The 26,089-nt window shown below is 37.3% G+C and overlaps 1 protein-coding gene across 7 annotated transcripts in view; it reads left to right on the forward strand.

Annotated features, from left to right (window-relative positions):
* Positions 1 to 26,089, forward strand: part of OXR1 (oxidation resistance 1) — a 457,600-nt gene that overhangs the window by 310,873 nt on the left and 120,638 nt on the right. The window contains exon 1 of one of the 7 annotated variants that reach the window (XM_032610531.1): positions 6,341 to 6,366. The exons of the other annotated variants lie outside the window; for them this stretch is intronic. Coding sequence (XP_032466422.1) covers positions 6,348 to 6,366 — 19 coding nt within the window. The 5' untranslated portion in view covers positions 6,341 to 6,347. Of the gene's footprint in view, positions 1 to 6,340; positions 6,367 to 26,089 lie in introns of those variants that run through there. 7 annotated transcript variants of the gene reach the window in all.

Raw genomic sequence — 26,089 nt, forward strand, 5'->3', positions numbered from 1 at the left:
TGACTATTCCAAAATTAACTTAGTCAAATCTAGGCTTTTTTTTTTTTTTTTTTTCCCAGCCATTAAATGGTGATGGAGAGTACTTTTGCTTTTGAACTATAGAAATGGCTTTTGTCAGGAAATGTAATAGATTGTTTAAAAATAAAATAATTAATTCCAGTTTTTACATCAGTTTCCAGCCACATAGTCTAAATAGATCAAATATAGTATAATTTTAATTTCTACACTACATATGGTTAACATATGTGAAAACAAAAGCTAAAAGGTCATTCTGATTTTCAAGAGGACTAACTTGTTTCTGACCAATGTGACTGAGAGATCTTGAATTATTTTCTTAAATGATATCTATTCCATTTTCTTTTCTTATTAATCAGTCACTAATCATTTCATTGTTTTTCTCTTTTATAATCTTCTGCTTGATCTTTGTTGTTTCCACTTCTCAATGTCCATAATCTTAATGATTGTCTCCCTTTTGTTGAAAAAAAATTATATGGCATATAATTCATATCTGGGGAAATTTTTTAAATTAATAATTATAATAAAGTAAAAGTTTAAGATTACACTATTAGACCATGTCCAAGGCACCGTTGATTTGTTTTTAATATTTATTTATTTATTTATTTATCGATCAATCGATCTATGTGTTTATTTATTTTTGGCTGTGTTGGGTCTTCGTCGCTGTGCACAGGCTTTCTGTAGTTGCCGCGAGTGGGGGCTACTCTTCATTGTGGTGCATGGGCTTCTCATTGTGGTGGCTTCTCTTGTTGCAGAGCACGGGCTCTAGGCACCGCGGGCTTCAGTAGTTGTGGCACTCAGGCTCAGTAGTTGTCGCTCACAGGCTCTAGAGCACAGGCTCAGTAGTTGTGGCGCACGGGCTTAGTTGCTCCACAGCATGTGGAATCCTCCTGGACCAGGGCTCGAACCCATGTCCCCTGCATTGCCAGGCGGATTCTTAACCACTGCGCCACCAGGTAAGTCCCAAGGCACCATTGATTGACGTAACTGTTTTCATCAAGCACTAACTTTAACATAATTCTTTTAGGCTATAGTAATTTTCATGTACTGTGTAACTTTTTATGTGTGGAATCATTCATTTTCTTAGTTAGACCTTACTATAGGAGCTTGAAATCAAGCTTAAAACTCATTTGTCGTTATGAACTGAGGGTTTTTTTCCTTTATTTGCTTTCTGCATCTCTTTTCTTATGACAATTTTGAAATTTCAAAATCAGATAGTTAAGGAAAGCTTTGTTTTGAAGAGTTCATCCTAATAAATTTCTATATTATAAAGCATGTTGTCTTAACATGACTTATCTTGATATGGCTGGCAATATGTGAAATACCTACACCTACTTCTATAGCTTTCTCTTTATAATGATAATTTAACAAGCTAGCATTTATTGAGTACTTATTCCATGCCAAGTACTATTCTGAGTTTCTCGTACGTATTAAATCACTTAATCCTCATAGCAGCCCTATGAGGTAGGAAGTGTTAAAATCCTAGTTTCACAGGTGAGAAAACTGAGAGGCAGAGAGGTTAATAATTTACCCCAGGCCTCATGGCTGGAAAGTGGAGGCTGGAACCCAGGCAGACTGCCTCCAGAGTCTAAACTGTTGCTCACTCTGCAATATTTACGTTAGCTGATACAGCCCAGAGAAAGGAGACAAGCTGACTGTTTAGTGCGGATTGCTGAGAAATATAACAGGAGGAAAAATAGAACAGAAATTGTGCTCCCTGCTCAATAGGAGACATTATTCCCAAGGGAAAAAACACAGAACTTGGGGCTTTTTTCCCTTCATTCAGAAAGTATGTTCACAAGGAGAAAGAAGAAAATTTAAAAGACTGCGTATATCAGGTTACTGAATCGCCACTGTAACTCCAGTGTTTGGCATAGGCTTCCCTCAAACACTAGCTGCTCAGTAAACAGCATTAATTTTGTTACGTGCTACCTGATCTGGTTTGGTGAAAGCTCTTTTAGGCAAACTAAACTTATAGGAATTTTGTGAGGCATTTATTACCATGAAGACTAGTACACTTGAAATACCCTCCGTATACCCGGCAATAATCGCTACTGTAAGCAGTTCAAATTTTCTTTTAAAAATCACTCTTAAACACCCTTTCTCTTCTAAAAGAAAATTAAATACTTGATAAGTAGCCCTTCTCATAGAGAAGTGGATGTTTTCTCTCCACCAGGGAACATTGCCTCCCCTTGCATTCATCCCCTGGAAAACCTTTGTTTTAGAACTGACACCGCTGATCACTCGGCATCTTAACCGCATCTGTTTGGCACTTCACCTGAGGAGGAAAGCGTTCTTTTTGTATTCTGTAGCATGCGTTTTGATAAGGGTGTAGGCTACAAGTAAAATTCACATCTCAAGTTAAGGTTGTATCCTTGGCATTGTAATGTGTTATTAGCAAAAGTGCTTTTATAATCCTACCTGCCGACAATTAACATCTATAAATAGGAAGACCTCAAGATTCTGAAATTACCCAAGTATTGGAAAGACTATTTTTTCATAAATTTTCCTTTAGCAAAGGGTCCTATCCCTACCATCTTCAAAAAAAAGTTCAGTTTGAACAAGTCCTAATTGTGTAATCAAGCAGATTTACCCATCGCATAGAAATAAAACAACAAATTTTTACATTTAAAGTCACATTATTTGCTGGAAAGGGTGTGGAGAAAAAGGAACCCTCCTACACTGTTGGTGGGAATGTAAATTGGTGCAGCCACTATGGAGAACAGTATGGAGGTTCCTTAAAAAACTAAAAATAAAACTGCTGTATGATCAGCAATCCCACTCCTGGGCATGTATACAGAGAAAACGTAATTTGAAAAGATACATGCACCCCAATGTTCATAGCAGCACTATTTACAATAGCCAAGTCATGGAAGCAACCTAAATGTCCATTGACAGATGAATGGATAAAGAAGATATGGTATATATATACAATGGAATATTACTCAGCCATAGAAAAGAATGAAGTTTTGCCATTTGCAGCTACATGGATGGACCTAGAGATTATCATACTAAGTGAAGTAAGTGAGAAAGAGAAAAACGAGTATCATATGATGTCACTTGTATGTGGAATCTTTAAAAAATGATTCAAGTGAACTTATTTACAATACAGAAATAGACCCACAGCCATAGAAAACAAACTTGTGGTTACCAAAGGGGAAAGGGAGGGAGGCATAAATTGGGAGTTTGGGATTAACATATACACACCGCTGTATATAAAGTAAACAACGAGGACCTACTGTATAGCACAGGGAACTAAATTCACTATCTTGTAATAACCTATAGCGGAAAAGAATCTGAAAAAGAATATATATGTGTGTGTGTATATATATAGCTGAATAACTTTGCTGTATATTTGAAACTAACACAACTTTGTAAATCAACTATACTTCAATAAAAAATAAAATATAAGGAAAAAAGTTACATTATAATGAACAACAATGTACTGTATGCAAAATTTTGCATGTTAACATGTTAAGTGTTGGAATTCAAATAAGAGACACACATATATCAAACACACTTGTGAAATGGTCATATGAAAAGTACCTATGTAAACAAATATCTATATATGTGTCATATCTATACAAAATCCGTATGTCCCGGTATGTTGTCATGCGCTCTTTCTTATTTGCTCACATTAGGAATCTGATAAGAACTAGACTGTGTGGTAAGAACGTTATGTTCTTACCACAATAAAATTGAAGAAAAAAAAAACCTTTCAATGAAATAAAACGTCTCATTATCACGAATTGATCAAACTACATGATGTAACATATAATATAAGGCAAATCAATCAAGAAGTAAGATAGGAAATACATTTTAAAAATACTGGAAAAAGAATCTAGAATAAAAACCAGAGGTTATGTAGAAGCAGTGGCATTCCTGACCACAGCACTAAAAATATTTTAAAAACAGAGCTTCTTAGCAGCCTGGATCCCAAAGTTGAAGGACAGCTAAGAGGAAGCAATGCCCAAGAGCCAGTATTTATTCTTTGGAAACTATGTCATCAGATGCCTAATGGCCGGTTCTAAGCACAATTAAAAGATTGACTTGGTCTTACAAAACCTTGAAAGAACTACACTTAGCTGACAAGTGACTCAAATCTAGTTCCTATCAGATTCCTAGTGAAAGCAAATAAGAAAGAGCAAATGACAGAATACTGGGAAATATGTGTGTTGTGTAGATATGAAATGTATATAGCTATGGATATTTGTTTTTACAAGTACTTTTCATATGACCAGTGTATAAGTGTATTTGATATGTGTGTACGTCTTTATACTTCTATTATTTGAATTCAAACACAATGCAGATATAGATAGCATTACCATCTATGTGAGATGTAAATATATAAAAGCCACCCGTTTGCATTTTCGGCAGATCCTGAAAACCATATGTTTATGTTTTGTCTAGGGTTTTTTGTGTGTGAGTCTCTTCTTCTAATATAAAGTCTTGATTTAAAAAAAGAGCCAGTTCATTCCTGCTTTCTACCTGCTTGCTGTCGTTTCCAGGAGTCTGCAGCTATGCGAAATTATTTGAAGGTGAACATTAGAGCAACTTCAAAACACTTCTGGCCTCTCTTTTTGTTCACCATATAAAGCTGCCAGGATACATTGTCATTAAGTTTCTATACATAGCTAACTCCACAAAACTTTGAGAATAAGCAACGTTTCCCAGGGTGGCTGTGTGTATAACTAGAGAATATTAGTTGAAGCACTTCGTAAATGATAAAGCCTTACCTACATGTAAGGCATTGTTTAGCATTAGCATTGCTCTTATGTAGAATGGTATCTAGGACTGGAATAAGCCAGTCGTATGATTAAGGAATGGAATAGAAATTAATAGCTGTTAAAACACTTATAGCGGAGTGCCAGGAACTTTACCAGAAGTTTTACATAGGTTGTCTTATTTAATTAATAGCATTCATATGGAATACTGCTGGAACCCTTAAAGGAGCCAAATAGTTTGTGGTGGATACAACGGTAGCTCCATAGAGAAGATTAGATACCATAAATTTTCATCTGAGAATGAATTATATCGCCATTTTATACCATTTTCCTCTGAAATCATGTTGGTTTGATCCGGTTCTGTACTAGCCAATGAATAGCTTATCATGGAACTGTCAGAACTTGGCAAAGGCCGTAAGTTCTGTACTGCACGCAAAATCTTGGTCTTATTGTCTTGCGTAGAGATGCCGGTGTCATGAACTGGTGGTAATATGAACTCTGTTTTCTTTATAAGCATTGTCAGTTCATCACAATGTACTGCACACAGTTTTCAATGACTTGTATATTTTTTTAACTTGCCCCTGGAGCCCACCTATTTTGGCAGACAGCAGACCTTGGACTCGCAAAGGATTTTTATCTACTGAGTTGACATTTTCTCTTCCTGATGATAATAAGCCCTACCCACCAAATAAAATACAGTGTTATCATATGTTTATATCTCAGTGAGCTGCCACTGAAGGATCCCATAAAAATGTGATGACTGGGGACAACAAAAGGGAAACACCCACCAAAGTCTTCTCCAGGATTCTGAGAGTCAAAGAGAGCCAGGCTGTGGATGGTGCCATTTGCTTGTAAAGGACTAACACAGAATGTGAATTAAGGGGAGGTGGGGGGCAGGTAGGAAGAGGGAGTTATTATGACTCGTTCATTCATTCACTTACTAAGTTTCCACACTATTATAGGTGCTGTAATGTACTCTCTCCTTGTCCTAACAGGGAAAGAATACAGAAGGAAATAACTGTAATGCAAAGTAGTGTGTACTATATCATGACAATGCAGATGGAGGTCCTGGAGAAGAAGAAATCAAACTTATGTTTGGACAATGAGCTAACAGCATTTAAATATCTGTAAAGGTATAAAACACCAATCAGGTTAGGACCCAGCCTTATCAGGTCTGCTGAGTCTCAGTGCTGTTAGGAGTACATAATAGAGATTTGTTAAAGGTGGCTGCGCCATTGATTCACTTTAAGATAAGAAACGTACAGAAGTTAGATACTGAGTTCTGTTATCTCACTCCATGATAGACTTAGAGGGTCCACTTAGTAGTGTATTATGTAGAGCATGCTGGCACTGTTTCGAGAATGTTCAGTGAAACGAGAGGGAGGCTTACGCAGCCAGGAGGCGATACAGTGGTTTTACCGAGTGCAGAAACAGAAACCTTTGAGACTCAAACACTGCCACCAGAGGTCAGGGCCGGGAGTAGAGGGCACTCTCCCAGAAAGGAAGTGTTGTATTACCCGGGGAAGCACAGGAACCAAAATCCCCGTGCTGTCTTCCTGAGAGCAGCACTTTGCTGGCTGAGTAGGGGTTGAAGGGAGGACCTCAGAAATGTTCTGCGCACGTAAAGGTATGTGTAAGTGCTCTCAGCTTTAAACAAGTCATTTTAGAAGGTCAGAGAAAGGTGACTTTGTTACATTTTCAAAATCCCGATGACCTATATGGATCTGTTGGTTACTACCTCCAGGAAGGGAATGTTTGCTGGGGGCAGTCAGGAGGGAGTGACTCTGTTGAAATACTAGTCTGAATATAGGATATGAAAAAGACTTTCCGTGCAGCTACATTATTTGTCTATGATTTGCTGTAGGTGCAGCTGCTGTGATTCTATATGGAGGCCCTACCAGAAATAGATTCAAACATAGTGATTTTGGGTCTGTTTTCATGTCCAGTGGCCATTTATATGTCATTAGTGACTTTTTTCATTCATTCATTCGTAGGAAATGAAATTTGCCAGTGAGGTTTGCATATTGCCTTATCTTGCCCGTAACTGAAAGGTTGTGCACAGGTAGGGTAATGCTAGTGATTAAGTCACACGCTTATGCTTGTTTTCTGGGTTTCAAAGACTGGTAATGCATTTCATTAGGCTCTCCTAACCATCCTCTTAAAAGTTTGCTTAAATGCCTTTGTTTTCCTTTGGCATTTTATTGAAATAAGTCCTTTAGGCTCCACAGAAATGCGGAGGGAAATCAATAGGAGGTTTTTGTCTTTTTCTTTTTTTTTTTTCTTTTTTTGCAATACGCTGGCCTCTCACTGCTGTGGCCTCTCCCATTGTGGAGCACAGGCTCCAGACGCACAGGCTCAGCAGCCATGGCTCACGGGCCCAGCCGCTCCGCGACATGTCGGATCCTCCCGGACCGGGGCACGAACCCGCGTCCCCTGCATCGGCAGGCGGACCCCCAACCACTGCGCCACCAGGGAAGCCCGTCTTTTTCTTTCTTTAAGTTTTGGTCAAACAAGTCAAAATAACATTATCATTGATGGGTCGACCTATACTTCTAAATGGAAGGCATAAAGATATAAAAAGATCTGAGGCACGCACGTAAGTAACCTCTTTGATTTTTAATGGCATGCAGCAGACGGAATTCATTATTGACTTTTAAAAATGAAACTGCTCTGCATTATTATTTATTTATAGTTTTTCCTTTTAAAAGAAGTAATTACCATTACTAGGTTAGTTTTTCCTCAATCACAAGCAACTATGTAACAGTATCAGAATGTCTAATGTAGTTTATCACTTAGCCATGAAGCTTAATGATGCTACAGGATATTATCCCTTTCCAATTAGCAATAAATTTATGAGCATAATGCACGGCTAAAAGGTTGAGTATCTTTTCTTCTTACTTGGTTAATTGCAAAAGCAATTATTTCACATTACAGGGTAATTTATTTATGAAAATCTCACTGCAGAAACAGAAATGTTTTTAATTAGAAATAAACAATCTAATTTCATTTTTCCAGTTCAGCACACAGATTGTGTGCTGATAATCATAAAAATATGCAAAATGCCCAAGTTAAATATTTAGATGATTGGTTTCAGCCCAAGCAACTTTTTAACTTTAATCACAGAATCTAAAGCTTTTAAGTCATCAAGAATGTTGAAGACCAGTCATAACAAAATTTAATTTCCAAGCAATGTCCAATGTTTAGGCAGCTACATTTAGCTCAAATTTGAGAGGTATCAAAAGTGTCTAAGTTTTCAGTCTTTGTGATTTAAACAATATACAAGAATGGAAAAATCATCAGGGTTAGACTATAGACGTTACAAAAATGTTTGAAGCCCTTTTTCAAAGCTGTTGTTTCAAAGAATCATTTCACATACAGCCCAGCAATTAATAGGATCAGGAGATCTGTGTGCACAGGATTCAGACCACTCATGAATTTCAGTGAAGCTCCTGGACAGGTTAGACCCCTCCTTCCATTCTTCCTACCTGTCCTCCAAGCCACCCTCCCCTCCCCCAACTGCTTTCTCCTCTTTATTCCCCTCTCTCCTCCTCCTTCCTATACCTCATAACCCCCTGGCACTTGCACACCCAGACATCTTTTTTTGCACGGGCAGATTTGTTTTCTCCAACCAGTGGTCATCACTGTGAAACTGAAGGATAGCAATTAATATTTTGTATGTAGCACTTAAGCCTCTTCACCTAGATTATGCATTTTGCTTCTTCATACCCATCCATAGGCACTTAATAAACGCTTACTGATTGTCTAGTTAGGTTATATTGACTGATTTTGAGAATTCCCATACCCTCCGCAGTTACCAGTACTATATTTCCTGGATTCTAAGACGTACCTTTTTTGACATTTTGACTTATTAAAACCTCAAAATATCTTATGATCAATGGTGTATCATGGTTTAATTGACAGGGTTTCGTTTTTTGTTTTTTCTCTTGGTGGTGCATCTTATAATAAATGCAGTCTTGATGAAATATGGCAGTAAAAATTATAGATAAATGCATTACTTGTATAATGTGCTAAATGCTGTGCATTTCACATTCAAACTCTGTAAGAGTATTCTCTTTCTGTTCTGTAGCTTATCCAGGGCCAATTTTGGTCTCTTCTCAGTACCTTCCTCCACCCTAATTCCCTTGCACTGTGATTCTCCCTGTTCTTGGGCAACTGTCTTGACTGAAAACCTCTGGAAAATACTCAGAGAATTTTTAGTAATATAATTACCAATATTTAACTGTAATGAAATGGAAAGGGTACAGTTTTTTAAAAATTAAAGACGTGGTTCAAGTTATGGTTCTGCTCCTTTAACCTATATGTACTTAGTGATCCAGCATTGTTCTCAGAGTTTCAAATTACGTATCTAAAGAATAGAAATCATATGAATAATTTCTTCATCATGATATTGTTAGGACGATTTGTAAAAAATATTGGGCCAGTAAAAATATTGAATACGAAATGTATATGAGAGCACTTGATAAACCATGAAGTACTGTTTAGCTATCAATTTTAGCATCAACATTAAACAAAACTTTAGACGGTTGGGAAGAGGAAAGAAGGAGACATTATAGAATTTATCCCAAATTAAAGAGAGTACATTCTGCATTTTAATTATCGTTGGAGATGATGATCTGACCCATTAACTCACTGCCTGAATTTAAAGAAGAACTGTGACATCTATCTTCAGAGAACTTCCAACTTGCAGCGTTCAAGCTATTTTGAGTCCCAGTGCTGAATGCACGCTAGTCTCAGAACTTGTATCCTTTACTGAATTAGCAGAACTACAGCCCACAGCACCGCTGTGGCATTAAAAGTAAAAGAGGTTACTTAGATTCCCCAATTCTTTTCCTGTCTTTGTTCCTTCCATTTAAGAGCCATATCGATCTGTAAATTACAGTAAGGCTTTGGGAAAAATAACATAAGCGTGTTTAACAGTGGATTTCGGAATCAGTATATGACAAAGAGTTTTGTCTAACTCCTCACCTTCAGAGGAAAACACGGTGGGAGGGGGTGGAGTGGGGTTTCCAGCAGTTATTGTTCTTTCTGTGTTTGTTTTAGTTGCTTGGTCTGGTCGAAGCAGCCAAACCTTATTGTCTATTTACTGGGCCCCCAGTGTTATTTATTTACCAGGCCCTGTTATACATACAGACTTAAACTGAAATAGAATCGGCACATGAGCATACATTTTAATAGAGTCATACTTCCTACAGAAGGAGAGTTACAGGTATAAGCTAATGCCCACTGGGGAAAAAAAGTACTGTGAAGTCATAATAGTAATTATGGAAGGGCCCCTACTCCCTGATCCCAGATATTCACAAAGGAGAAATGAAATGATGCAAAGTTAATTGAATCAAATGGAATCAGTCACATAATTATTTCCATAGCCAGGACCCTTTTTCTGCCAACAGGAAGATTCCAGATATTTTTAGCTTGAAATGTCATCTTGCAATTCGCCAGTGAAAAATGAATTCTATAGAAGAACATAGAAACCAAACCTTTGCATAGAAACCAAAAGTGCTTTAAAAAAAAAAAAAAAGCTGGTTAGGATATCTGTATGTATTTGAGCATTCTCTAATACTTACATTTCATTGTAGTGGCTTTCACAGTTTCAAGAACATAAAATAACAATAAAAAATAAATGTCATCGTTGTATCTTCAAAATACAAGTACTTCCATGGTACTTAAAATAGTATTGTTGAATGTAAATTCCATTGCTATAGTGAGTATAAAACACAAAGATTTTTTTTTTTGTAAGGTTAATATGTTTTGTGCATGTGTTATTTTTTGAAGTTATGGATACTTTCAAGAGGTAGGAGTAAAAAAAGAGAAAAATACTGTATTAAAGGCACGTGCAGGTGAAAAGGGGGAATTGAAGGAGAGGGAATTGTGGTCATTACTTGAAAATCCTGTTTATCTCCTATACTTTAACATCCAACAGAGAGTCTTTCAGTATCTCATTTCAGTCACTTTATTTCCAAAGACCAAAAGTTTTAACTCTACTGTGAACATCTTCCCATCTAATAATATTCTGGGGGTTAATACATTTCCCATCTCAATTTGTTAGTAGTTGACAGCAAACACCTATATTGGGCTGACTGGGTACTAAGTACTAGACTAAGTGCTTTCCATATATATATATATATATATATTTTTTTTTTTTTTTGGAGTATAATTGCCTTACAATGTTGTGTTAGTTTCTGCTGTACAAGTGAATCAGCTATATGTATACCTATATCCCCTCCCTCTTAGACCTCCCTCCACCCCCATCCCTCCCATCTAGGTCATCACAGAGCACCGAGCTGAGCCTCCTGTGCTATACAGCAGGTTCCCAGTAGCTATCTGTTTTACACATGGTAGTGTATGTATGTCAATCCTAATCTCCCGATTCATCCCACCCTCCCCTCCTCCCACTGTGTCCACACGTCTGTTGTCTACATCTGCGTCTCTATTCCTGCCCAGCAAGTAGGTTCATCTGTACCATTTATTAACTCATTAACAGGTTAACACGTTTTAGCAAAATTACATAAATCATGCATTGAGCATTTATTAGTATTTCAGTTCATGGAAGCACCCTTTTTCTAGTCGTTCAGGCCAGAAACGTTGCTACTCTTCCTTTTCCTCTTCCACTCTATATCTGATCAGCCCAGAGATTCTGCTAGCTCTATTCTCAAAATAAATCCAGAACCTGCCCAGCTCTTAACCACCTGTACTACTTCCTTCTAGGTCCAACCACCATCATCTTTCAACTGCATTATGGCAATAGGTCTCCCTGCCTCTGCCCTTGCTTTCCCTCATCGCCCCTCTACCAGTCAGCTTTCAGTAAGGCACCTGGAGGAATGCAGTTAAAACCTGAATCTCATTGTGTCTTTCCTGTGTGCACAAACCTCTTCAGGGGCTCTTCTCTCTGAGTAAAAGCCAAGCTGAAGTCCCCATCGTGGTGCACAGGGCCCTACCTGACACCCCGACACGAGTACACACACACACACACACACACACACACACAACTTCCTACAATTCACTGCACTCCAACTACACTGGGCTTTTTGCTGTCCCTTGAACACATCAGACAAGCTTCTTTCTTCCTCAAGGCTCTTACAAGTACTGTTCCCTCTGCCTCGGAGGCTCCTCCCATAGTGACTGGCGTGGCCAGCTTCCTTGCTTTCTCCAGTCTTTTTTCAGTACTTTTCAGTGTGAACTTCCCCGGTCACCTTATCTAAAACTTTAAATCCCTCCAGCCCCATCACAGTTCATACCTTTCTTTGTTTATTATTTTTTTTCCTTAGCACTTATCACTAACATATGTATGTGTGTTTATATTTATTTTGCTAACTGGAATGCAAACCCTGTGAAGAAGGATTTTTTTTGTCTTTTTTTTCATATTCTATCCCTTGTACCAAGAGCAGAGCCTGGTATATAATATGTCCTAAATAAGTATTTGTTGACTGTATCCTTGTATCAACCCTATTCATTGGGTACAATTATTTTTTACATTTTACAAAGAAGGAAGTTAAAATGCAGGTAGATTAAGAAATTTGCCTGAAGTCAAACAAGCTAAGCTAAGGGTCAGAATCAGGATTCAAACCCAAGACCTGGCTCCGGGAATCTGTGTTCAGACCACTCCATGTCCTTAATTAAGTGACTAAGTAGATTAATTGGGAAAATAGAACTATATGTAGATTCAGCTATTCTCTGGGGTTTTCTTCAATTAATTAATTTTCTTCAATTAATCAATTAATTAATTTCTTCAATTTTCTTCCACTTAAGTGAAAAATTGAGAGTTGCCTGGCTTAGCACAGCCAGGATACAGTGAAGCCTCTTTCCTCCATCACTTTTTGAATTTTTTTTCTAAAAAGAAGGTATGAGTTTTTAACATAGAAAAATGTACAAACAAATGACCCCAATTCCACTCATGTTGACATTCAAATAGTAATAATAAAGTAACATATGGACAATGGTTAAAAGAAGAAAGGCAACACTGTGGAAAAATATAAAATGAAAGCATTTATTGAATGTCTACTATATTCTGTAATAAGTAAGTGCAGGGATTCCATATTTGGTAATGCAAGTAGAATTTAACGAGAGGGACAGACACATATGCAGACAGTTATAATTATGCATTTCGTTAAGTGTCATGGTTGGGTTATGTATAATTCTGAATTGGAATTTAGAAGAAGAAACAGCAAATAGAGATCTGCTGAACAGCTGAAAGCAGGGCCTTGTAGAGTGAGTCGTGGGGCAAGTATGTAAATAGTGAGTGGAAAGGGATTAAACGCCTCAAGAAACACTGTTTGAAAGAGGAGGCTGGGGAATGTCAGCAATAAATGTGACATGTTACAATTTTGCTTTTGATGATGGGACTCAGTGAGAGAGGGTATTTTAAAATAGCATTACATATGCTATAGAATAGAAATTACAGGCAAATCAGTCATCTGAAGGATGTGTAAATACATATTGAATTTAATTAGTAAAAGGATATCATTACTTATCCAAATGCATCATATGGAAAATTGTCAATTTCACATCCTTCCCTACCCACCTTGTTCCTCTGGAAAGTCTGGTTTCCAGCTGACCACGTCTCTCATTTGGCAAGGTCACTATGAACTTCCTGCCATCCAAAGTGTTGGCAGTCTGATCTAGCTTGGTGACAGACTGCTTGGTTGTTACTAAGGTCCTCTGTAAAAAGGACACTGTGCCCTTACACGGTGGTGATTTCTCCACAAACAAGTCAAAAAGAAATAAGGTATTTAAACAATAAATGTTAAGAAGAAAATAATGTAGAGTTATGTGGTCACATGAGACTGGAGTGGGGTGGGCAGAGATACAGTTAGCTTGCATAATGATGGGGGTGTATCTCTGAGAATGTGTCATTAGAGTTGAGACCCAAATGATGAGAAGCCATACAAGGAACCAGGAGAATAGCTAACCAGATAGAGAGATAGTAAGTGCAAAGGTTGGGAGGCGAAAACGAATTTGGTTTGTTCACAGAACAGAAAGAACACGACTAGACAGAGTAGTAGTACAAGATGAGGTCTCAGAGTTTGCCAGTGACATGATGTACAGTCATAATTAACCTTCATTTATGCCTAAGAGCATTGGAATTGTTTTTCTTCTTTAAGTGTGTCTCAAGTATAAATCTACTACTGTTTCTAGTAGAGAATAACTTGAATTTGCTCTGTACTGCATAATTTATTAAAACCTTTACATGCGTTCTCATTTTACTTAAAATTCCTTAACATCCCCATGAAGTAGACAGGGCTAACTTTATTTCCATTTTACAGGGAAGGAAACTGTGGTATAAAAATGTTACATAACTTGCCTACAAAGATGTCTACAAAGCAACCCTTCCCCCACCTACAGACATTCATGTCATCTGATGCCACCTGCATCATCAATATTGTCCAAGAGTCAAAACTGTCTTTTAACCCAGATTTGAAATGAACTTGGGGCTTTGGTATATCTAAAGGCTGCTCATTGCTGAAAAAAAGAGAAACAAAAAAGAATTGCTACAATGAATAAAAGAGGTTTGCTCTAATAGCATGTGTGTGTGTGTGTGTGTGTGTGTGTGTGTGTGTGTGTGTGTGTGTGTGTGTGTGTTTTGTAGCATAAATTCTTTCAAGGCAAAAAAATATTTTAAAAATTGAATAAACAATCTGGACATATTAGAAATATCTCAGGGCTACAGATATTAAGTTTGCTTATTAGAAGCAAGTCAAGGTTATGCAGTTAACCACATATTCTGTTTTTAAATTTTTAAAAATTAAATTATATAGAGGTGTGATATTTACTGTCTCAGCCTATTAGCTAAGAAAACCCTTCTTCCCTTTTGTAGATTTGATGATTACATTTTTAACTAGTATTTCCTCTTTCTTGCTTATTATATTTTCAGTTGTATTCCTACAAATGTCATTCTCTGTATGACATGGCCTTGATTGAAGTTTGACAGCTTTTCTCTTTTAATTAAGTCCTTTTTCATATTTTTAAATTAATTTGTTTATTTCTCCTTTGGTCTTGTGGTTTCTTAACACCTTATCTGTCTGGATGATTAAATCTTGCTTATAATTTTTTTTTTTACTTTAAAAGTATCTCATTTTCTTAGTTTTTTAAAACTCATACACTTTTTTAAAACTTGAGATAAGTGTTTCATTTAAGGATATCTTTTTTTCCCTTCTGCTTTATCTTCCAAGTTAAGGCTGATTTCCTCATTTAACATTGTAGATCCTTGTAATAATCAAAACAACCGCCACCACCAAGTCTTAAACTTGAAGAAAATATCTCAAAGTTATTATTCACTATTGTTGTGATAACGTGTTCTCAGTTTCAAACACATTAAATTAATACTCCATGGTTTCAAAAAATTTTTAGGATATTTACAGTTTCTAATTATCATGTAAATATTTCAAGCCAGTTTTTAAATATATGTAATAATTAACATATTTCAGATGCAACATGATTTTTAATGTACTCAGTAACTTAAGGGCTAGCACACATATTTTCTTTTATTATTTCAAAATTGCAAATCCTGAAAAATAGAAAATGCTCAGACCCTTTTTTTCCCTCTAGGTCTTGACTCTTTTCTCCAGCTGGTTACGTCTCACATCAGCAACAGCGTTTATCTCAAAGTACATGTACATGTTATGCAAACAACTGAAATCAAGGCAACTCTGATAAAGCATGTCTTGTTAATCAAAACTGGATCAGAGCACATGCAGAAAGGGGAGACTTTAGGATAGAAAAGATGGTATTTCAAAACTTGGTTTCTCATACATTTCTCTAGGTATATATTCAGATGCTGGTCCATAATCAAGAGAGCAGTCCTGAATTATCTAGCTTCTGTTTTTTTTTGAGGGAAAAGTGGCCATCAAACTGTTTTAAACTTCCCTTGCATTCCTTTCTCTTTCAAAGCATACATTTTACTGTTGATAATCGTAAACAAAAATAGTGGAAGGGGACTACTGTTTTCTAGCAGAAATATTCAATGCTGGGATAAGGAAAATTGACTTTCTGAAATAGAAAAAGATGAAAAACTAGGTATGTGGTGGTAAATTAATGTAAAGTGAGATATTCTGTTTGCATTTTGTATCAACTCTGCTACTGTGTATGATTCACTGCTGTTGAGTAGATTGATGATGATGATGACATCACCGACATGTGGAGATGACGAAAGTGATAAAGGTAGCAATCTACCCAAATGATTTTAGAGCTCTTGCTTTCTACTTCTCCCCTACAGCCAAGGAACAGTCACACTGATACTGAATTCTTCCAGTGCCAGCAAGGGACTTACTTGCTGCCTTTTCAGAGATGATTAAAACCTCATGCCACTTGGTAACAAAGACAACCAATCTGAAAAGACTGTCAATGCTGGTGCAAGCCAAAGCTGAAAACATTAGCCTTAAGGCAAGTCCTAAAGCTTCTGCCATGACAGGATATAGGAAGAGGTGGAGGTTGGAGGGGCAGGGGATCTGCCAGCCATTTTTTCGAAAGGTCTGTAGTGTTGCATTTAGAATTTCCCATACTATTATTACTCAGAGTGATTTACTACAAGGAAGTCCTAACTGGACTTCTAACCTTCCTTCTTTCTTCATGCCCTTCCAACCCATTATCCACACTGCCGTCTTAATGATCTTTCTAAAACAAAGAACTGATTGGTTCTCTCTTTTAAAAATCCTCTTCGATTTTCCATTGGCTGCTACATATATGCCAACTCCTTATTATGGCGCACACAGTCTTTCATGGTTTGGAACCTATCTTCCTAGCATCTCCTGTCTATATATCCTCTTCGTGTTGACCTGATTTTAGGAATGCCTGTCCACTGGATTGTTGCAAGATTCCAGTGAGAAAGTGTATATAGAGTACTCAATAATAACTAGTATTTACTGAACACTTACCATCTTGCCAGGTGCCAAAGACTGGGCTGAGTGCTTATGTGTATTGATCTTCATACAACCTTATGAGGTATAGATACTTTCATACAACCTTATGAGGTATAGATACTTCTATAATCTCCCTTCTCTAAATGAAGAAACAGATTTTGAGAGGTCAGGCAGCTTGCCCAAGGTCACACCAGTAGCCAGAAATGGAGTTGTAATTTTATCTCTCCGACTCCAAAACTGATGCTTTTATAGATTTTACTGCTGCCTGGTACATTGCCTGGTGTACAATTCAGCTTGATGAAATATTCATTTTTTTAAACCCATTACTATAAAACTTACAGTGTCTGGAAAACGACCTTTTTTTCTTGCTTCCATTGCCTACCAAGGTTAACGGATGAACCACTTTTTTGACTCTTCCTAGATGCTCCAGTCTCCTCTATGCTGTCCTCTTTCACTTCACACTCAGCGTACTGTGGTGTAATAATCGTTTACGTATCTACTGCCTCTCATCGGTGGGCTGTTCCTTGGGTCAGATACCACATCTTCACTGTCTTTGTGTCCTTGGAGCTGAGCATAATGTGTGCAACATTCAGCAAGTGGTGAACAAATGGAAGGAGTGAAGCAAGCTCTGAAGAGAAGCTTTCTCCTTTCTCAAAAATGAGGAATCCCTCCTTCCATTTAATGTGTAACTGCACTGACCCTTCAAATAACACTCAACCGGGTCATTATGGAAGAGCAGAATCAGACTTACGAGGTCCGAGAGGGTGAAGGGAAGATGAACCCTCCTTTTTCTTCCTTGCCCTTTTCCCTCCAGATGAGAAAGAGGCAAGATTGAAGGAGAGAAGATAATATTTAGAAATAGTGAAATGACATTTAAATTCTTTAAAAAGGTACTAGTTATGCCTCATGCTAAGATGACTAAGACTCAGGTCTTAAGCTTTCCCCGCCTTGATCCTTTTTCCATTTTTCAAAAACAGTTATACCTCCATTCACACATTTCTCAGAGGTTAGTGAATTAGAAAATACCCCTAAATTTTAAGGTCTCAGAATTTAGAGGAGATCAACTGGTAGACACATGGTCACAGAGTGAGTCAGTGCAAGTCCCAGGAATAAAGTTTAGATCATCTGGCTACTAGTGGAGGGTTCTACGCATCCAACTACTGCCATGTCCCCTGAAGGATTTGGTAAAAATAGAAGATGGTACAGTTGGGGAAAGAAATCACTGTCATTGCCAGTGCCCATATTCTATTTTTCCCTGCTTAATAGAATAATATTTTTTAACTCATAAATGCATATGTTCTGTTGATTAGCGTGTAATATTATGTCAAGAATACCAACAAAGATATATGTCTAAAATTTATGTTATCCCCTAAAATATAGAGAGCCAACATATATCAGCACAAAAGCATTTCTTAAATTATAAAACAAGGAAGTATTCATTGACCATCATTATTCTGTGCGAAGAAGAGGGTAAACATTATTTGTAATAAACGACTACTTTCCTTTTTCTTTTTAACTTGTGTGGTGGGATCCTCCATCCCTAAGTGATATTCAACAACTATAAGGTCTAAAGTAGATTTGTTATCCTGGGGGAAAATAGTAATGATTTCCCTTAGTCAGTGTGATCTAATACAGTATGTATATCTACACATTACAATCCCATGTCTTAAGAGAGTGAAACCCCTGCCTCTGTCTAGGAACTTGTAGGTGACCCTTAACATCTCACTCATCTGACCTCCCTTATCTCCTCTTTGTATAGGAAAATGGTGGCTTACCTTTCTCTGCAGATGTGAAAGTCAGCTAATACCTGGGTTTAGTTCCTTGCACTGCTACCTGCCAGGTGTGCAACAGTAGACAAAGTCATTGAATCTCTTTTACCCCTCGTTTCTTCGTCTGCAACATGGGGATAACATTTTCCTCCTTCCCTACAAGGTTCTTGCAAAGATTAATGACAAATGTGTAAACGTGGGCTTAAATCATAGAATCCTGAAAAGGACCTTACCAAAGTGAATCTACCTCACCTTTTTCAGCTAAGAAATCGGAGGCAGAGGCATGGTAAATGCTGTGTCCAAGACCAGTAGCCTGTGAGTTGTACATCTGAGGCTAGAAACCAAGTCCTTTGCTTGAGTGTGCTTTGTTTTTGCTTCCTTTTTTTTTTTCTTTTCACTTGATGGGCACCACAGAACTGATATACACAAGGAAGGGGTGTAAAGACTATGATAGAATGATCTTAAAGAGGAAGTAGGTTTTTTACACCAAGTGACATGACAGCAAATGAGAAAAGAGGAAGGTACAGGAAGAATATTTATTAGAGGGTTTATAGCATGCCAAACATACATTAAAACATGAAAAACGTTTAATTACCCAATTCGTATTACATAGTTAAAATAGCTACAAAGGATATGTTTTTAACTTACGGAATTATCAAAAACACATTTCTTGCCTTCCCTGTTTCTAGCGCTCTTCTAGGACTTAGCAGATCTTAACAGTGTACACGAAATCTCTGCTTTATGCTGTGTTGCCACCTGTGCTGGCTGTGGGCGGAGGGTGTATGAGGAAGTTCAAGGGGCTGAGCTGGGGAGAGGAGTAGCTGCTTGGTTTAGATGAGGGTACCAGGGAAACCTCTCACTCACAAATGACTCTTCGGTGCTTTCCAGTTTTAGAAGTTCAGCTGGATTTTCAAGTCCCTCTTATGAAATGCAAATATTCTCTTAAAATGATACTTACATCCCCATAAATTACCCTTGACAGTAAGTCTACATTTCTCCTCTAATCACATCAGCTTTGATTGGTGATGGAGAGGTGGAAGAGAGTGTAACTGAGAGCTTAAAGCCCTGAGGAAAGGGCAGACCTAGATAGGAGTTGAATGGTAGATACACCAAAGGTTACTACTGAGTGCCAGGAGGCAAAAGAAGCTCATGGAAAAAAAATTGGTGAGAAACGGGAAAAACAGCCTTTGGCTGCTTTGCTTTTTTGCTTAGGGCTACAGAGGTAACCAATTAAAATCCAAGATAGGACACTACCCTTTTTTTCATGCCTAAAACTGGATATTGAATGCTGTATTTCACGGGTGCTGGGAATAAGAACAAGTCAAATTTATAGTCTTGGATTAGCAGACACCATAATCTAGAAGAGACAATGGAAAAATTACAGAGCTGGAAACTGAGAACCTAAATTCAAATTCCTACTCTAATAGCAAGGGGTTGCATTCGTCTGTGAGTAAAGACTCCTAATGACACTTATCTAAACACATAAAGCTTTAGTTTTCTCCTGTGCAAATAGGTCATCACTGGTATAGGTTCAGGATGTCAAGGCTGGGGTCTCTTTGAAATTTTCTTAGCTTTTTCCTCATGGTTCTAAGAGATCTGCTATAGCTCTTGCCATCACATCCATCTTCCAGACAGGAGGAAGGTAGAGGCAGAAAGGAGGGGCACATATATCAGTGAAGAACTTCTAGCAGACTTCAGCTCATGTCTCAGTGTCCAGAACTGTGTCACAGAGCTACTTGAAAAAGAATGTGAAAAATTAGCTTTTTTGCTAAACATACTGTCATTCCAAATAGAATCAGGAAGGAAGGAGGGAAGAATGGATATCTGGTAGTTGCAGTCTTGGGCAGAGCAGCATTGATTAGGGGAAGATAAATGAGAGTTTCAGCAAATTGAAAAGCAAAATGGAATATATAAATATAAGGTAATTTTATTAAGAAGGTAATAGAAGGGAAGGAGTTTTATGCTTTAGAAGAAGGAGACTCTAGTGCATGCCTTTCCACTTCTCTGGTCATCGGTGAGAGTAAAATAAGCATAAATTATTTAAAAATCCATGGTGGCCATTTAAAAAATACACCAGTAGGTGATAAAATTTTAACCTTAAAATATACCAGCTGCAAACCATTCTTACATCCATGAGCTCCATGAACTTTTGCCATTCGACCAGTCATGGTGCAATCCAAATGTGGTCTCAGAGTGTCTTGAAAGTTGGGTCAGATATGCCTGGTGTAGGACAAGACAGTTAAAATATTTCTATCTGGAAATCCCTAATGTGGATAGCTAGCTTTAAAAAAAATTTTTTTTTTTCTCAAACAAAGGAGTGGGAGTGGGGGACTGAATTTTAAAAGTAAACCGAATGGTATTTTTTTGTATTCAAGATTACAAGAACTTCACACTTTTCTAGTGAAGAAACATTTATCCTTTGTCAGGCTGACAGTGGTCTACATTGAAATGTATCTTTCAATGGAATCGTGTTAAATTTTAGTTTCAAGAGTATTGCTATGTAATCAAAATTAGAATTAAAGTTAAACGTCAGAGATCAACTAATTGTCCTGAAGCCACCCATGCGTTAACCTTCTCATACGGATCCAGATTCGGAAATAGCCAAATTGTTTATCAGTGAAAGATATCAGGAACAGTAGAACTCTATAGCAACACTACTGACTAATCGAAACAACCGGACCCTTAAGAGCTAGGATAGATCTAAGAGTAGTAAAGAAAGATTTGAGTTCACTACCCAGAAGTTTTCTTTTGTTTTTAACTTCCTGGACTGTTTTATTTTACTCAGGAGCTATCTTATGACCCTGGGGCAGAGTGGAGAGGGGTGGAGAGCCATAGGCCTCTTGCTTGTACATGGATCACAGCTGAGCCAGTATTCAGTAAGTGGACAGGACAGTTAGATGGAAATTTCTCAAGTGATCTGTAGTATTATGCTCAAGAAGAGATTAGACCAGTTCCCTCTGGAGGATTTTCTTCTGGCCTTTTGCTGTATGAAATGGGACCTGACCTCAAGTGTGAAACCTGAAGGTATACACCACGAGGTCAAGAGAGCAAGGGAGATGCTTCTGGATCAAAGGAAATTGTTGTCAGGCATGGAAACCATGGGAGGGGGAGAAAATACTGATTAAATATCTCCAGCACAGGTTCAACAATGAAAGGCAGGGAAGATCAACATGTGAGTGGTAAGAGATGAAGGGAGGAAAGAGAGCTGGGAGATTGTGGAAATGTTTGAAGTGTTTTAGACTGGAGTCTACACATACACAATTACAACCTGTAGTTTTCTAAAATCTTACAACTATCTGATAGTGATTCTTGACAGCGTTATGTGAGGATGTTAAGAACTGTTGTTTTTATAAGTATGGACAGAGCATGAGATTAAGACAAATTAAGTGTCTTGAGAAATAGTCACCCTTGAGTTGTTATGCATCTTGTTTTGCATTTCTCTCTTTTTTGGGCACACACACAAAAAATATATCAAAATATCTTTGTGGCTTTAATTTTAAGTAGTTATAAGTTGAATTGTAAAAGGTAGACTATTTCATGGCTATGAGTCTAGATTGAGAGCATTTAGTGAACATGTAATATGCTTTCATTGTGTTCTATTGGTACTTATTAACTTAATTCAAATGTTTATTGAATGGCTACTATGTGCCAGTAATGAGCTAGATCATGTCATAGAAGATCATAATCAGTCTACTAAGAAAGATTTGATCTTAATAAGAACATATAAATATTCAATAATTTTCAACACACATGTACTTGGAACATATTACTGATACAGTGATTTAATCACCAACTGAAAAGAATTCCTTAAGTAAAGTTTTAGTTCTCTGTTCTGAGAAGATTGCTGTGTCTGCTGTTTATGATAACACTTTATATAATACTATGCCTCTCATCAGGATACAGTACCAAAAAAGTATGCTAAAGACTTGCAGTTTGGAAAATGAAATAAAATCAGAGGCACTGGGATATTTTAGTTCATATCCTAGACAAGAAGACAGAAAATATCTACCCTCATTGAGAAAATGTTATTGATATGGTCCCTAAACCTAAATACAGTTTGCGAAGGCAGAAGGTTTCCTAGGAGATGTAGATCTTGCAAATATTAACAGTGAAGAAAGATCCAACATGATCCGATTAGGCCTACCCTTCAGATTTTAGTAAAAGGTTGTGAGAGAATAAGAGTGTCCTTCATGCTTAATTTGGAAACAGATATCACCTTCAGGTGTGATCATATAAGTACATACCTAGCTTTGCAATGTCCTTCATTGTTGGAGGGATTGCTCACATAACCCATCTTCTGTGCCTTTTATCTTTATAGGGATGATTTGGAAAACTGCTGTGGCCTAAATTCTAAATATGTTTATAAAATGCAACTTTGTTTCTAGGTGGTCTTATTCCATCTAATTCCTTTTTGTGTTTGGCTTTTAATCAATAATTTCAGGCTAAATGCAATCAAATGTCTGAAAATGGAAGAAGTTGTCCAGTAAAATACTCTATTATCTGATAATAGATGGGTTGTCATTGTTGGCTAATGCTTATACTGTATTGATCTGGTTTAGGTGTTACGTGTATGTCTGTGTATGTATATGTAACATGTGGTTTAGGTGCTATATGTGTATGTGTATACATTATAGCTACAGAAAAAGGGGGGGACACTTTTTACATACCACCCTTTTTTTCATTTAAATTTTTGCTGTGTTTTGTTAAGTTAGACATAATTATATAGTCTACCGTACAATTTCTAGTTATTCTTTACTTCCATTACATGTAAATGCTGATTCCAAAATACTGCATAATTATAAAATTATGGTAATATCACTACTCATCTATTACCATATGGCTGTCTTGCAAATAACTCTTCAAAAGTAATTGACTTTCAAAATATTCTCTTCAGTTATTTTGCTTTGCTGCTGGTACTCTTTGCCAATTCTACCTTCCTATCTTACTCTCCATATCATTAAACTAAGAGAATACTTCTCTGAAACAAATATATTCATTGTCTCATAGGAAAGACATCTGAGAAAATCAGACTCAAAAGGAAAAGAAAAAAGAGCAAAGTGTAGAACAATATTGGGCCCATTGCCAAATTTATTTTTGGCCCTGGTCATCTGGGCTAGCGCTTGCTTGCTATGAAAGATGACTCTAAGTGACTGTGCTGATGGAATTTATTATAAGGAAAGGAATAATTTACTAGTCATGGCTTCAACTTACAATTGCAGACTTCTTGTCCATATAAATCATGTGCTGTGTTCATACAGTCAGTCATAAAAAAAATTCAGAATGTTCTGTGCTGTTCTGGATTGACCTAGGCTTCCTTCCCTAGCTTCTTAGATTTCCCAAAGTATCAAGTTTAATTTGGGAATCCTCTCCAAACTTCACAAGCTAAAAGAACGATAAGGAAATATCAGAGTGTCTCGTCAGCTCAACTTCAGTAATCTTGAAGATTTACTCTCTGACTAAACCCTAGTCCTAGTATCAAAACATTTCTTACTGGTAACACACTAAAAAGCTCTATAATTTATATAGGATTTATATGAATGAACAACAAGTTTCCTTAGTTTTGCAGCATCCACTTAAGAAGGTTGATTTGGAACATTTCATATTATGCAATTTTATTACCTAAATTTCTATCGTGAACTGCCAAGAACTGATGCTTTTGAAAGGCTTACTCGGATGAGTTGATAGAAGATTTTTAAAAGGTTTATTTGTAGGCTTTGTAAGCCATGATACCATGAAAAAGAAATTAAAGCATGAAAAGGAAATCCTCCAAAAACTAATAATATTCTCTCCCTTAGGGTCCTTCCTAGTTCTGTAGTCTGCACTGTACAAAAGAAGACAAAAGCCATAGCTGATTTATACAGGAGCCTAAAAATGAACAAAGAGCTGAAAAGTTAGTTTTAGGACTTAGAAGAAAAATCCCGGAAACTAAAATATTTTAACTTGGAGTAAAAAGATTACAAAATCAATAACAATAATAATAGCTTGCACTTATCGAACAATTGTCATGTGCCATTCTTCACAGTTACTCTATAAGAGGGTAGTATTATTATACCCATTTTACCGATGAGAAAACTGTGGCTTGGAGAAAATCACCATGTCCAAAGTCATATAAACAGTAACTGATGGAGGTGAAGTTGAATCATAGAAATCTGACTCTAGAGCCAGCTTTTTAACACAACAGTCACCATAAAGTATATGATATTCATGCAGATTGAACAGTGATTTGAATCAGAGAATACTCCTTAAGATATTCGTATGAAAAGAGGTGAGCTTGAACCTATTCCAGTTTTAGAGAGAACATTATTTACAGAAAGTAACGGTAATGGAAGAGGAACAGGTTAAATAATATCACATGAAAACAAACATGGAAATTCAGACCATGGGACGTAGCCCAGTATCACTGACCTGTTTCTGCAACAAGCCAATGGCATGCAAAAAACAAACACACAAAAACCGGTGGAGTCTTTGCTCAGATCTTACACTTTAAAGGTGGCCCATTTTGAGTCCAGCAACACTGACACCACCTGGGAGATTGTTAGACAGATAGTATCTCAGGTCCTGCCCCAAGTCCTACTGAATCTTAAGATCCCTCAGTGATTCATTTGCACATTAGAATTTGAGCAGCACTGGTCTAGATGACCAGAGATTTAACTAATTGTAATAGGTGGAACTTGTTTGCATCATGATTCAACAAGCCAACTGCAAAAAGACATTTTCACCTACTGGGGAAATTGGGCACCGACTAGTTCTTGGATTCTAAGCTCTAATTTTATTAGGTATGATAATAGCACCTAATGGTTAATGATGAATGTCCAAATCATTTAAAATTTAGGCACGTATACCAAGATATGTAGGGGTGAAATAATATGGCTGGAATTTGCTTTAAAATGTCGTGGTAGGGCTTCCCTGGTGGCGCAGTGGTCGGGAGTCCGCCTGCCGATGCAGGGGACGCGGGTTCGTGCCCCGGTCCGGGAGGATCCCACATGCCGCAGGGCGGCTGGGCCCGTGAGCCATGGCCGCTGGGCGTGCGCGTCCAGAGCCTATGCTCTGCAACGGGAGAGGCCACAGGGTGAGAGGCCAAAAAAATGTCGTGGTAAATACAGTAGCAGTAAGTGATACAAATGTGGCCAAATCTTGAAAACTGTTGTATCTGTCATTCTGCTCTTCTATCTGCTTTTGAATGTTAGAATATTTCATAAATTTATAAAAAAATATCAAAATAGGGACTTCTCTGGTGGTCCAGTGGTTAAGAATCTGCCTTCCAATGCAGGGGACGCAGGTTCGATACCTGGTTGGGGAACTAAGATCTCACGTGCTGCGGGCCAAGTAAGCCCGTGCGCCACAACTAGGGAAAAGCCTGCATGCCTCAACTAAGACCCAACGCAGCCAAATAAATGTAAATAAATAAATATTTTTTAAAAATCAAAATAAATGGACTTATGCCCTAGAAATTGTAGAAATAACTAGAAGAAGTCTCATATAGTAGAAAGGGTTAATCATTTCACAGAATGTCAAAGAATCTTTCTCCAAAGGATTTAAATAATAGCACACATTTTTTGGTCTATGGGCAATTTTAGATATAGTCTTGGTAAAAACCAGAAGACATAAAAAAATCTGCCCGGCTGCCTTTCTCAAAAATGATTCTGTGGTAGATGTTATACTTTGTGAATACTTCGGGCCATTGGTCTTAGATTTAATGCCTTAGCTG

Source organism: Phocoena sinus, chromosome 17, assembly GCF_008692025.1.
Source record: "Phocoena sinus isolate mPhoSin1 chromosome 17, mPhoSin1.pri, whole genome shotgun sequence".
Lineage (NCBI taxonomy): Eukaryota > Metazoa > Chordata > Mammalia > Artiodactyla > Phocoenidae > Phocoena > Phocoena sinus.